General features: G+C 40.2%; 1 protein-coding gene across 1 annotated transcript in view; it reads left to right on the plus strand.

Annotated features, from left to right (window-relative positions):
- Nucleotides 1-12,364, plus strand: part of ANKRD31 (ankyrin repeat domain 31) — a gene marked incomplete at its 5' end in the record, with an annotated part of 49,049 nt that overhangs the window by 26,975 nt on the left and 9,710 nt on the right. Inside the window, 6 exon segments of the mRNA XM_009877655.1 lie at nt 2,680-2,824; nt 4,182-4,564; nt 7,927-7,992; nt 9,885-9,952; nt 10,041-10,134; nt 10,837-11,123. Coding sequence (XP_009875957.1) covers nt 2,680-2,824; nt 4,182-4,564; nt 7,927-7,992; nt 9,885-9,952; nt 10,041-10,134; nt 10,837-11,123 — 1,043 coding nt within the window.

Consider the following 12,364-nt stretch of genomic DNA (forward strand, 5'->3'; position numbering starts at 1 on the left):
ATATATGGTGTGCATCCATACCCTGTACAGCCATTTTTTGTGTATTAACACGTGTGTGGAGAGTTATGAAGGCATGAGTTTATATTTTATATGCACTTAAACAGAAAGTCAGTGTCAATTATTTAAAAGTTTTGCTGACAGATGCTGAGGTTTCATAAGCCTGTGTCAGAACTGTGGACATCTCTTGCAGGGAAAGGTTTAGAGAGCTGGCATTATTTAGCCTGGAGAGGAGAAGGCTGAGAGGAGACCTTATAAACGTCTGTAAATGTCTAAAGGGTGGGTGCAGGGAGGGTAGAGCAGTGCCCTTTTCAGTAATGCCCAGTGACAGGACAAGGGGCAATGGGCACAAGCTGTAACACAGGAATTTTCATCTAAATATGAGGAAAATCTTCTTTACTGTGAGGGTGACAGAGCAGTGGAATAGGATGCCCAAGGGAGGTTGTGGAGTCTCTTCCTCTAGAGACTTCCAGAATGTGCCTGAATGCAATCCTGTGTAATGTTCTCTAGGTGATCCTGCTTTAGCAGGGGAGGTTGGTCTAGATGATCTCTGCAAGTCCCTTCCAACTCCGAATTCTGAGATCCTCTTTCCATCTGGCAGTAGTTACCTCCACCTACCTGCTTGTGCATGTTACTAGAGTGGTGTGGATTTATGTAGGAGTTCTGCATGTCCCGTTTACCTCCTTGCTCTTTCTTTCTGTAGGAGTGCACGTATGCTGCCTAATACTAATTTCCAAGTTTGGGGGTTTTTTTGTGGGGTCTATTAAGTTTTGTCCATAAACATTTACTCTCTCTCTGTTTCGCAACTGAGATAAGACTTAACCTGTTTCTCCCCAGGTCTCTCTGGAGAAAAGAATAAGGGTGGACTTTTGGTTGATGATTTTCTGTGAGAGTTGAGAGCCTCAAGCTTGTTTTTCAGCGAGAGTTGAGAGCCTCAAGCTTGTTTTTCAGCTTGTGTATTTCAGACTCTGTTAGGTTCATGAAATATTTCTGAGTTCTATGGAAGTTCCCAAGATACTATGTCCATGATTATGCATGAAGGACTCTACATCTCTGCAAGTTGTGTTTAGAGGTCAGCAGCTTGAATATTGGGAGACTGCTGATCTCAGCTAGGTCACTTGGGGACACCAACATCATTCAACACAGAGCTGTGTTAGAATATGTGAGCTGATATATCCACATGGAATATTAGTACATGGTGGCACTGTGCTCAGGAGAAGTACAGTGTTATCACTGCGGTAGTCTGTCAGACTTAATTTTTGTTGCTTCTGACTAGCCACAAAATAGTGGTAGTGATTCAGTAATAGAACTTTTGATAACATGGTATTTGGAGCTGTTTCTTTCAAAGCTGCCTTCTCTGTATGAAGTTCTTGTAGGTTGGAAGCATGCCTTTTGGCTGCTTCATCCCTTTCTGCACCTGCAATATTGCAAAAATAATTTCTTATTTCAGAAAAGTATATGAAAGACTTTCTAGTTGTACAGATAAGGAGGAGAACATGAAAGTGTGATGTGTAGCTAAAGATTTTAGGAGGAAATTCTTTAGTATGAGGGTGGCAAGATTCTGGAATGGATTGCCAAGAGAGGTTGTGGATGCTCCCTCCCTGGAGATGTTCAAGGCCAGGTTGGATGAGGCCTTGAGCAACCTGGTCTAATTAAGGGCATCCCTGCCCATAGCAGGGAGATTGGATTAGATGATCTCTAAGGTCCCTTCCAACCTCAGGCATTCTATGGTTCTATGATTCTACGATCTCATTAAGGTAAAGGATTTCTTAACATTACTTGCTGAAAAAATATATAGATTTAGGACAACTTGTGGGGCCTAAGAGGGTTTCCGCTGTGGATTGAACCCTTCTTTATTTGCTCTGTTGTTAGGAGAATGCATGAATTGAGAAAACTTCACTACCAGTTTTCTCGGTAACAATCTTGTTAGAAATAATGAGGGACTTTAAATGCCTGGTTGAAGGCTGTGAGTCAATCTCAGTCTGAAATGAGTAGAGATGCTGAAGAGAGAAAGGCAGAGGTACAAGTAAAACTACACTGGTGCTGGTCTAGGATTGCAAGGTTGCCCACAGAAAGGAAATAATCAGATTGTAAATTTCCCATGTTTTAAAAAAGTATTCTGCAAGGGTAGATTTTGCTGAAGTGGTAATTACTTGAGTAACAGCAGAATCTGGCTTTATATTTGTACAGAAATCATAATATTGGTAATACAACTGAATATGTACAAAATACATCCATTTGACTGGATGTGTGTTGTGCATCTGAAACCGCTGTCAAAGCTTCCTTTTGCAGCCACAGGAGTCACAACAGACACACCCAGAGCACAGTTTGTTTTCTCCTGAAGTACATGTCCTAAATAGTTGAGCTGACCCGTACTCTAAAATCACCTGTTATTTTCCATTGGTTAAGAGCTATGAGGGGGATGAATCCTACTGTATATTTTGGAGACGTTTGGTTAATGGCATCAGGTTAATAGCTTGAACGAACTTATAAAAATGAAGTAATAAGAGTTTAGATTAATTATGCATCTAGGGGAATGCTAGAGAATGATTATCTGTCATAATCCTTAGGTTTGGTTTTAGTTGCTCATGTTGTCAAGTAAAAGAGAGAGATGCCTGTATAAGGAAGGAGTATGAAAAATACTGTCAGGAAAGAAACAATCTGAAAAACTTATTTTTCCAGATGGCAGAGTTATTACTTTGGTATGGAGCTGATCCCTTCTTAAAAAATGAGACGGGAAGGTGTGCATTAGAAGAAGCTTCTGACCGATCTATGAGGAAACTGCTTCAAAGCTATGTAAAAAAAACCAGAAGACGTCAAGGATCAGGTAGGAGAGAATTATTCAGACATATGGTCACCACTAAATGGAGAAATTCATAACATCTGTTGTATTTCCTTAGTTACTGCTAGTAATTAATACTGCCTTAGTACCAGTGAGCCCTCCTTATCCAGCACAGTTGGGAGAGTAAAAAATACAGCGGTGTCCATCTTTTTCTTGTGCTGGAGCTGCCTTTAAATTTGGAATGAAAATGTGAAGCACAGTAGTTGTCACCTATGTAAATGCAAGATGAGGTGTGGCTGAATTTGCTGATGATTGAGGTATGGTTTAGAACTCAGTATAAAATTTGCTTCTAAGCTGGCGTGGAAGCTGAATTTTGAAGGATCTGTAAGATAAAAAAATGGAGTATCTGGGATTAGGTCTAGATATTGGGGGCTGCTTATCCTTAACTGCTAGTTAACGCTGGGGTAGTATTACTGTAGGTAATAGCTAGTGAGTTTGCAGTGGGTTGGAAGTTGGCCATTTTGGCTAAGGCAAGAGTGGGATTTTGTACAGTCATAGGAATTAAGTTAAGAAGGTTTGGAAGAGGCTGCTTGGTCAAGGGCAAGTACAAAGAAGTGCCACAAGATAAGCCTTGATTAGAGTTGGAATTAGGACTACTGGACACCGGTGGGCCAGTGTGGGCTGTGGCATGTTTAAGTCTGGAAGGAGTCCTCAGCCCTCAGACTATTACCATTTATCCTTTTCCATGTGAGTGATGATGAAACCACAATCAGTAGTCCAAGGGCAATCAAAAGAGACTCAGGGTCTTGGAACAGTTGGTAAGGAAGTCTGGCACACAGGTGTTTTTTTCCTCTAACTTTCCAGTTGCATAAGAAACAAATGGACCCAGTCTATTATTACACGACTCCGTGGCTGGTGTCACCCCTACACAGAATCACACAGAATCACAGAATGTTAGGGGTTGGAAGGGAACTGAAAAGATCATCTAGTCCAGCGCCCCTGCCAGAGCAGGATCACCTACAGTTCAGTTTTTTGATAATAGGATGGTCTATATGGCACCAGACCTGCATGTGTTGGATGGGAATTACCTTTTTCAAAGGGGAAAGAGGGTCTTGGCTCAGGACGTAGCAGCGCTTGTTGACAGAACTTTAAACTAGACTTGATGGGAGAGGTGGATAATACTAGGCTTGCCTGTGACAAGCTGTGGGATAACATACCAAGATTAGAGGGATGAAATACTAGCAAGGGCCTTCAGCCTGTGCTGGGTACACTGGAGCACACTTGGAATCTTACGGAGATGAGCCAGGGGCTCCTGAAGTAATAAAACCCAACAGGGGAACACCCGGGAAAAAGCTCAGAGGAGTTTAGCTGTGTTCCACTAAAACGCTGATGTGGCTGACAGCCCAGCTGAAGTGCCTTTACACCAATGCGTGTAGCATGGGCAACAAACAGGAGGGGTTGGAAGCCACCATGCTCCTAGAAAACTACAAAGTATTTGCCATTACTGATACTTGGTGGGACGAATCCCATGACTGGAATGCAACTGTCAATGGCTATAGGCATTTAGCTCATGCTGATGGGGACGGAGGAGCAGAGGGATTGCCAGGAATGTCAGAACTGCTCCTTTATTCCACTCCGGTGGGACGCCACCTGGAGTACTGTGTTCAGCTCCATGGCTCTTCAGCTCTGGAGCTCTCAGTACGAGACACCGACCTATTGGAGCAGGTCCAGAGGAGGGCCACTAAAAGAGTGAAATGGATGGAGCCCATCTCCTCTAAGGACAGGGTGAGAGTGTTGGGGTTGTTGAGCCTGGAGAAGTGTTACAAAGAAGGCAACAGGCTAAAAATATGTTTAAAATTGTGGTTTGAGTTAGGCTTTGACTTAATCAGTATTCAACAGCTGGGCCATTGTACTTAATTTAGGACTGAGACTGGCAGGATCCAGTGGACTAACAGTGATCCTAAGGCCAGGATTAACATCTGGCCAGCCAGATTTCATGAAGTGATGTAATAAGGATTGTCATGTTGTGATATGCCTGTTAAATTTTAGGCTTAGAGCTAGGGTTGCAGTTCATATTGTAGTACCAAATAACAAAAGGTGGTAAGACAGATGGTTTTCAATATGTTGTGGCTGGTCTAGGTTTAAGAACCTACTGGCCAGAAGTGAATTCATACAGTTGGATGGATTGAGTAAGCATGTTAATATATAGGGTAAGAGCTTGATAGCTGCTTTGCTCTTTTTATGCCATTTCATCAGCACAAAGGGTAGTGGAAAAGCTAAAGCAAACCACTAGCAAGGCACTGAATTGGTCCTGGGGAATATTACTGCCTATTTTTACACCCATGACTTGGCTTTTGCTACTCCATCCCTCTCCCTGCCAAAATATACTATACAGGGAGTGTTGTAAGCTGGGTTATCATCCCACCATCACTGGCTTCAAAGCCTCTTGGGGATCAGGGAAGTCTACTAGAAGTTAGGGAACTGTAGCTCCTCTAAGTTTCAAAAAGAATTGCTTGGGTCCTCGTACTTTACTCTTGCCTGTCCTGGTTTGTACAAGATGCCATCTGCAACAAAGATCAGACATCAAGTTTTTAATATAGATTTTATATATTGATATGTTTTAGATTCTAATAAAACCCTTCAGGCTTGATAATTTTTCTGAAGAGCTAAATGTGATAAGTACCGTTTCACACAAGACTGTAAACAGGAGATAGTGTATGCGTAAAGAATTACAGTCTCATCAATTCTGGGTTCTTTCAGCCTTGCATTTTCATTTCAGGTGGAGATGATTCAAAGAAGATGTTAAATACTCCAAGTGTAGAACACACAAACTTACAGCAGGTACATCTTCACAAAGATTCTTTGTGTTAATTTGATGCTGAAATGTTAAGGTCTTGCTTGCAGACTTCAGTAAAGCAGATGATTTCTGAAACGTATTTCAAAACTAGCACATGATGTAGTAGGTGCTTCATACCCAGCAGGAACAGAGTGAAACAGAGTTACAATCAGTGTTATGCCAGTTCTTTGGCAAGTAGTTGCTGATCCTTACCATTACTTAGGATAGGCTGCAGCCTCGTGAAAATGCAAGACAGAGGCAGTCAGCTGCCTCTCAAGGACAGTGCTAAGTTTTTGCAAGTGCTGCAAGGGTAATTCACAGCAAGCATCAGTGCCTCTTTATACTTGCAGAAACCTGATGAATACTGCAAGCTGTTGCCTGGCTTGTAGCAGTAGGATAGCTACTTAACTCTGTGAAGTAGGTTGTGTTGGGTTTTGATAGGAGAGGTCTAGGGAGCTGCTGTCTTGCACAGAAGTTGCAGTTATGCTGTGAGACCTCAGTAAGATGCAAGAGCTAGGGCCTCATGTGAATACAAGACACCATGATCAGTCACTTGTGTCATAGTTTATTTGCATATAGCACAACAGCTTTTGCCATTAAAAGCTGTAATCTTCTCCTCTTGTTTTCTCCCCCTTGAACAATGATAACTGATGATATCTGAAACATGTACTGCAGCGTGCACAGACACTTCATTCTTGCTTCCTAAAGTTTTATGTGTTTATGATGACCATCCTTGTTACTCATAGTAGTGCAGTCCATGACGTCCTTAGAAATATGCTGTAACAGCACCCACGGTATATAGTCTTAGATTACACTTTAAAACCTTAGCTGATCGATGAAAAATATTATGCAAGTAGAAGATGATGTAAACATTTAATTGGGAAAACCTATTACTGTGACTGTGTAACTGGTGATTTCAGAAGTTGTGTGAGTTGTTACAGTGTTCATGTTCTGTTTCCAGATACAAAGTAATCAACATGATAATTCTATTTAGTCGTTGGCATTTGGAGCAGTTTCCTTCTGCAATTGTCATTAGTTCATGCTGTGTGGTTTTTCTGCATTATTTCCCCCGCTTTATAATTTCCTAGAATCACTGCAGACAGATTTGCCAGAAAAATGAAAATATAGCTCTTGTACATGACCACAGAAGCAAAGTAGTTTTAATTCTTTAGAGGCAGAACATTAATTCAAAGTGAGTTCAAGTTTCAGAAATAAATAGAAGTGTAAAGCACTTCAGTAATATTTGTCATTGGATTTCACCATTAATTTTTGCACTTTCATACACATTTCCTAGTTTCTTAATTTCTTTGTCCTGCTTTCTTTAAAAGCTGCATAGGTAGGGGAAATCAGTTATTTGTATAATAGCAATTTTCTTTTAGTGTATGTTAAAGCAGTTTATCAGAAGATGAAATTAAGTATATGGCCTGTTTGTAGTCAGAATTATATGTAGATGGCACAGTTCAACTACATAATACTAAAGTAAAGGAAGTTTTGCTAAAAAATGAGCGAAACAGAAAAACAAATTTGATGAAGTACATGGAAAATAAACTTCTTACAGATTCTGAAGGTAGAAAATCAAATTTAAAAAAACACAACACAAAACAAAAAAGTTCAAAGAAAGCAAGTAGATATATTATTCTTATAGCAGAGGCTACAAAACTCTTCAGAAATTATGTCTGATGTTAGGTGGACCTCATGTTTAGGTCCATTTACAAACTAAGGAACTATTACATTACAGGAAATGTATTTCCATGATGCTGGACCTAGTGAAGTGACCCACAGTGTTGCTGTTTCTCATCATAGTTGTTGCATCCCAGTGAATGTAGTAGGAAAACTGAGCTAAGTCAGACAGAATTGTGACAGGAACGTGAATTCAGCAGTGGTAACACTGAAAATCTATTTACAGAAGAAAAGCTCAGCAGGCTTTCTCTTGTAACAGCAAAGGAGATTTCCAGTTTGCATTGCCTCACATCAGTGGTTTCTGGAGAAAAAGTGTTTGCACAGCATTCTTAGACTACTTATTTAGCAGAACGTGATTCTCAGTCAATACTTACTTGCTTTGACTTCATCTCAAAGTGTTACCTGTTTTAAAGCTACAACAGGAATTAATGAGTTACGACAGTGATCAACATAGTCTCAAGCAGAGTAACAGTAGTAGTTTGAGTGACAAGAATCTAAATAATGATATGAGAATACTTTCAGAATTAATTATTTCTTTACAAAGCTTGATAAATCAAATTAAATCTGATGTTGATGGAAGCAAAATTAATGGATCGGCTCTAAGGTTGAAAGTCTCTTTGTGTTTGAACAGGTTTCCTTACAGCCAGATGAGTCAGAACCAGCGTGTGCAAATCTTATGGATTCAGGTAGCACAGATATAGAATAATAGAATCGTTAAGGTTGGAAAAAGACCTTTAAGGTCATCAAGTCCAGACATCAACTCAACACCACTATGACCACTAAACCATGTCCCAGTGTGCCACATCTACAAATTTTTTTGACACCTCCAGGGAGTCGTGACTCCACCGCTTCCCTGGGCAGCCTATTCTAACACCTCACCACTCTCAGTAAAGAAATTTTTCCTAATATCCAGTCTAAACCTCCTCTGACACAACTGGAAGCCATTTCCTCTCGTTCCATTGATAGCAACTTGTGAGAAGAGGCCAACACCCTCCGCACTACAGATTGTCCAGTTTAACAACATTACCAAAGAATGAATTTAAGGGTCTACCATTTCTAGTGTGAGTGAACTTCTTTGGAATTCAACTACACAGGAAGATCACTTACAGTATATTCCTATACACCTCCTTGGGTCAATACACTTACATGTTTTGTACTAAACTGTCGCGGGTTAGGGCTGGGCTGGCCACTAAACGCAGGCAAACGCTCTCTAACCACCTCTTCCCCCCGCTAGACGAGAAAGAAAAGGGAACGAGGCAGAGAGACTTACAGGTTAGAAAAGAAAAACTAGAACAGCTTTAAGGAAATAATGGAAAATAATAGTGAAGTGATAAAGAACTATATACAACTATATATATTAGCCTGATATCGAACCTAACTCCCTCCCTCAATAGCAATCCCCACTGATGCTGCGGAGCGGGTGGCACTGGGGAAGCCAGGCTCAGTGGTGGTGGGAGCTGGATACAGGGAGCTGGATTCGGGAACTCAGGATCCAGATCAAAAGCGGGAGGCCAGATGGAGTCCTCTCTGGACACCGGCCATTGCAGAAAAGGGCCGAAACTCTCATGATCACTCAATTTATACTAAATATGATGTATATAGAATGGAATGGAATACTCTTGTTGGTCACCTGTCCTGTCTATTACCCCCCAGAGATGCAATCTTTTACTTCCTTGTGACCCCTCTCACTACCCGGAACCCCCAGCGTGGCACACAAGAGCCAGCAGTGGCCTTGGTCACTGTAGGAATAAGTATCAGCAAGAGCCTTTCTGCATCCCAGTCCCAGACAGTAACTGTAACCATCAGGTGTTATCACTGCCAGTAGCACACACTGTCTGCGAAAACATGCTGCTGACTTCAGAAAGTGCAGCCTTTTAGAAGAGACTAAACTGGAAACTAAAAATCACTGAACAGAATTGGCATTTTTAGCTAAAACCAGGACATAAACTTGTTCAGAATTGACTATGAGCCTTCCTGCATTGCAGATTTCAGCGTTTAAGTTACAAGTCAGATAAATCTTTGTAACCACTTAAGAAGTTTTACCAGCTGACTTATGCTTCCAGGGATACCCTTCATTAGTGAGACTGGTATCTCTTAAGGTTAATTTTTAGTTGTCTGCTTTATTTTAGTTCCCTTCAGGTTGCTCAGACCACACAAGCTTTCTTAGGATGATTCTGTCTGCAGTGCCTTCGTGTGAAAAACAGACCACATACTGGCTGTGTATGGTCCTGGCAACCAAGTAATTAATTCAATTCCATTTCAGAGTTAGTGCTTTCCTACTGAAGATCTCCAGGACAACAGTGATAATTTCCTTGAGGTTAAGACTAAGTGGCCCTCTTGGAAGGGATACCACACATGCCCATTACAAAGCATGCATGGCACTAATTATAAGATTTTTAGAGAGCTTTTGAATGAGATGTTTATAGTGCTGTGTGGAAATGAATACAAGCCTATTATGCATGACAGTTAAGGGAAAGGTTATGGATGATGTTGAATTGTCAGCTGCTAGATTGTGTGGACCGCCTTTTCTGAATACTTTTTTGAGATGAACTTGAAAGTGTCACTGGGCACCATGGTCTCAAAAAAATGATATTGCAACAGACTATTGTAAATGAAGTGCAAAATATATATACTAATATATCTGAAGATGGAGCCAGCTGCACTTCAAGCAAATGCAGAAGCACTGTTAGCGCATGAGCTTTTAGCAGCTACCGACAGATAAAATGTTTTTGGAAGTCCTTACAGTTCTGCAAGTGGTGTATTAAGCACCACTGAACAAAAGGCTCCACAGCCAGAGAAAGAAGGGAGGATCCTGCTTAATGCAGAAAGAAATGTTGAAGTATTTTAGAGATGGAGCCTATAGCTTTACAGCTCCATTGGAAGGACACACTTTAAATGATAGGAAAGAGAGTGAATCTTCAGGAAATGAACTCAAAAGCAGATTTGCATTTTTGTGTTAATGCAGACAGCAAGTCTCCTTATTCATTTCAGATTATAGAAAGTAATGCAGAAAGAAATCTCCCAGAAAACAAGTCCCATGTTCTGTTCAAAATGATTATTTTATTGCAAGCATTCAGTGTATTTTACTAAAAAAAGACAGCTGTTGGTCTCCAGAGAATACTTTTGTCATGAATAAATAGATCATGTATGGAGTGTGTTGTGGTACAGTCCACTATGCTAGATTAAGTAGTTAGTCGTTTTTGCTTTGTATTCTTGGGGGCTGTTTTATACCCAAGTCCCCACTATTTTTACTGAAGTGTGACTGCAATGGTCATTACAATAATTAGAATGAAATTCTTAAGTATTTTTTTTAAAATACCTAAGAATCAATAAAAGTTGTATTTTCAAAAAAGAATCCCTGAACTGTTTTGGATTCATCTCAGTACATTAGCATCCAGTGAGTAGTGGGTAATGGATTTCTAATGTTGAAGTATTTTCAAAAAGTGAGTTACTGCAGGCATTTTTAAACCTAGACTAGATGGCAATTTTGACATTCATTTTAATACCAGCTGTGATTTCTGAAATTACTATTATGCCATAGATATTCTTAAGTTCTTTTGTTAAACCGACAGATGAAGGAATGATTGCTGGAGTAAGTGGAACAGGAGGTGCTGAAAAGCATAGACAAGAGGAAAATGCAAAGGCGAATGTGCTTTCACAGTTTACTGAAACAGAAGATGTCCAAACTAAAAGAGTAAGATTAGACCCCCAGGAGATAAGCCAAATGGCAGCCTCCTATTCCAGTAGCAGCAGAAACAAGCTTTCTTCTAGTGAATTGCAATTCAGTCAAGCATTGGAACAGAAAACATCCAAGAATTCAGGTGAAAAGTTAATAATATTTAATAAATACAGTGGAGGTTTTTTTCCCAGATATAGATGAAAAAGGCTTTTTATAATACATGGGGGAATATTTGGAAAAGTATATATAACATGTTGAACATGTTCTGTGTATTTTAAATATTTCCAGAACTTCTGTACTCCGTTTTACAAAATGTATATGCTTTGTTTTGTTTGTGTTATATTCATCAGTCTTTCAGCATTGTGGTTGACGGGATGCAGGATCATAATTGAGAGCTTAGAATAACGTTAAATGGTTAACTATGTTACATAAAGGATAGTTCAAAATAACACCAAACTGGTCCTTGGATAACTGTTTTATATATCACAGATCAAAGAAGAAGACCTGACTCTCTGTATGTTTGGCACATATATACACACTTGTATTTTATAGACTATATCCTCATCAGGCACAAGCCACCATGGGCTCTGATGTTACTGATACAAGGCCAGGTTGGACAGAGCCTTGAGTAGCCTGATCTAGTTGAGGGGCGTCCCTGCCCATGACAGTGAGGTTGGATTAGGTGATCTCTAAGGTCCCTTCCAGCCAAGGCCATTCTATGATTCTATGATATATGTTGTTTTAGCTGTAGTGTTAAGGATCTAGTGTCCTTGTAGTATCATCTTGTGCCTGCACATACAGCTTTCTGTTCAGCAGTTTCTTCCCATGTCAAAGACTTGCATTTATCTTACAGCTTTACCATCACAATAGAGGCCTGGTCCAACTGATTACTCATCACAGCCGCCTTTTTTGATAAAGCTGGTAGTCATTCTGTGTACTTCAGTTCTTTCTGGAACCAGAGAACCATAGCCCTCAGGACTTACTAAGGGCGAAACCTGTAGTTCACATTGTTCCCTCGTCTTTTCAAACTTTTAAATGTAATGTATCTGGACTGCTGATTCAAAAATGTTTATCCTCATGTCATTTGGCATTTGGCATTCGGCATTCTCCTTACCTTGTGCTCTCTTGAGTTCCTGGACTGGAGCTTTGTGTTTTCTTTTGGAAGTTGAAGGCAGAAGTAAAGGAGTAGATGCTTCCTGCTGCTTAGTGCTCTCCAGTATTTGACGGTGTCAGTACTTAGATTTCCTGTCTCCAAATTGATTCCTTCTGTTGTAGGAGTGCCTTTTTATTTCATTCTGGAAAAAAATCCATGGCATATCTGGTACATGTCATCATTCACTGCTACTTATTGGAAAAATAAATATTGAACAGAGAAGTTATTCCTTTCCCT

This window comes from Apaloderma vittatum, unplaced genomic scaffold (genome assembly GCF_000703405.1).
Source record: "Apaloderma vittatum isolate BGI_N311 unplaced genomic scaffold, ASM70340v1 scaffold15930, whole genome shotgun sequence".
In the NCBI taxonomy this organism is placed as follows: domain Eukaryota; kingdom Metazoa; phylum Chordata; class Aves; order Trogoniformes; family Trogonidae; genus Apaloderma; species Apaloderma vittatum.